This window comes from Helianthus annuus, chromosome 6, assembly GCF_002127325.2.
Source record: "Helianthus annuus cultivar XRQ/B chromosome 6, HanXRQr2.0-SUNRISE, whole genome shotgun sequence".
Lineage (NCBI taxonomy): Eukaryota > Viridiplantae > Streptophyta > Magnoliopsida > Asterales > Asteraceae > Helianthus > Helianthus annuus.
In genome coordinates this window covers 45058145-45060160 of record NC_035438.2, presented here as the reverse complement: position 1 = coordinate 45060160, position 2016 = coordinate 45058145, and the positions used below count along the sequence as shown (strand labels likewise).

The 2016-nt window shown below is 34.2% G+C and overlaps 1 protein-coding gene across 1 annotated transcript; it reads left to right on the top strand.

Moving 5' to 3' along the window:
• The first annotated feature begins 647 nt into the window (after positions 1-647).
• On the top strand, positions 648-1615 carry LOC110865361 (probable glutathione S-transferase). Its single transcript, XM_022114602.2, has 2 exons — positions 648-1014; positions 1127-1615. Exons 1-2 carry the CDS (start codon positions 658-660, stop codon positions 1466-1468), a joined length of 699 nt encoding a protein of 232 aa, XP_021970294.1. The 5' UTR covers positions 648-657; the 3' UTR covers positions 1469-1615.
• The last annotated feature ends 401 nt before the right edge of the window (positions 1616-2016 follow it).

Genomic DNA, 2016 nt, shown 5'->3' with positions numbered 1-2016 from the left:
TTGACCACTTCAAACGACCTGGTCAATACACATTTGTTTGACCGTTTTACAAACTATTACATAATCAGCATAAAATACAAACTAAACTATTCGAACAGCATCGGACACAAAAACTGCACCAACAATATTAGTTCCTATTGTTTTTATATAAAATAGTGTTTATATTTGATCCCCTCCTTAAAACATATATAAAATGTTAAAAACCTATAAGAAATTTATAAAAAAAAAAATAAATAAATAAATAACAAACTGCGCCTTGCGTACAAAAAACGATGCACTTTTGCGTTTAACGCTTAACGTAGGTTTTAGAGTGTATCGTGTTTCTACGCCTCGCGCTTTTCTAGAACAAAGTGTGTATGTAATTAGTTATAATGAATTTATGAAAACTAAAGTAAGCTTAATTAAAAAATATCAAAATCTAATGAATATAATTAAGTTTAAAGAAGTTAATCATTTAATAAACTCAACTAACGTTTTTTAAAATGACATTACTAGACCTCTTTTTATATTCTATAAAAAGAAATAATAATATGCTTTTTCACATGACTATATAAAATACAAAATTGAAATCGTTGATCTCCAACAAATCAACAATGAACAACCAACCACCTTTAGACATTTATTCAAAGGCTTTTCATATTTTAACGTAGTATTTATATGAATCCAGCCACCCAAGAACTCAAACCAGTTTATCAGGAAATGGCAGAAGAGGTGAAGTTGTACGGATATGTTGAAGTAAGTCCATTTGTTACAAGAGTTAAAATTGCTTTGAATCTTAAGGGAATCAACTACGAGTTCATCCAAGAAGATCTGGACAACAAGAGTCCCGACCTTCTCAAATACAATCCTGTTTATAAAAAGGTACCGGTGCTCCTACACAACGGAAATCCGATCTCAGAGTCTCTTGTCATCATCGAGTATATCGATGAAGTCTGGAAAGGGGTTCCGATTATGCCCAACGATGCTTACGAGAAGGCTCAGGCTCGATTTTGGTCCACGTTCATTGCTGATAAGGTAATTATTTAATCTTTTATGGCCCCTGGAACTTATTTTATGAGTGAGATATTACTGGGTACGTTTGTTAGCACAGGGCAAAAACTGATTTTACATTATATGGTATGTCCAGTGTCATCCTGCACTATTCAAGGCTATTGGCAGCCATGGAGAGGAGCAAGCGGTTGCGGAAGCCCATGAGCTACTGCAATTTCTGGAAAATGAGCTAAATGTGAAAGGCACCAAGTTTTTTGGAGGTGACAACATCAACCTAGTTGATATTTGTGCTGGTTACATAGCCCATTGGGTTGTAGCAGCTGAAGAAGCATTAGGAATAGAGGTGGTGACCAAAGATAAGTTCCCAAAAATAGCAGAATGGTGTGGTAACTATATTAACTGTCAAGTTGTCAAAGATTGTTTGCCTCCAAGAGAAAGAGTTGTTGCTTATTACAAGGGGCGGTTTGGTAAGGCGTGATACGGTTATAAATTTGTGGTTATGAAGTTGAAGCTTCTCTTGTAAGACATCCATCGATGTTTCAATAAGCAGCTTGTAGATGCTGATTTGTCTTGTTGTACTATGTTGTTTGTAACCTATTCGGTGTTTATGATGTTGTTGAATCTTGTATGTGTGCATTTAGTTCTACTTTTTACTATGAAATATATGGCCTAATTTGCCAATGATACACATCAATGTAAAATATTCGGGTTCGGGTTTTGCCCTTACCTGCAGAAGAAAGATTGATGTGTCGAGTTTAATTAAAGTGAGGGATTGGTCTACGGTAGTTTTCGGGAGCTCAAACATGTGATGCATGCACTGGGATTCACCTTCTGATAGTATTTCATTCATTTGGTCGATTTGAATGAGATGTTTTATTTTCTGCAAACAGATTAAAAATTAATTGTCCAAAGTAACAATAACACGGTTCATATTAAGATCAGCAAAATGACTAATTATCTTTATAATTATTTCTACATAAATGGTTACCATTTTTCACAAAAAGAAAAGTATTCTTTTTTATATGA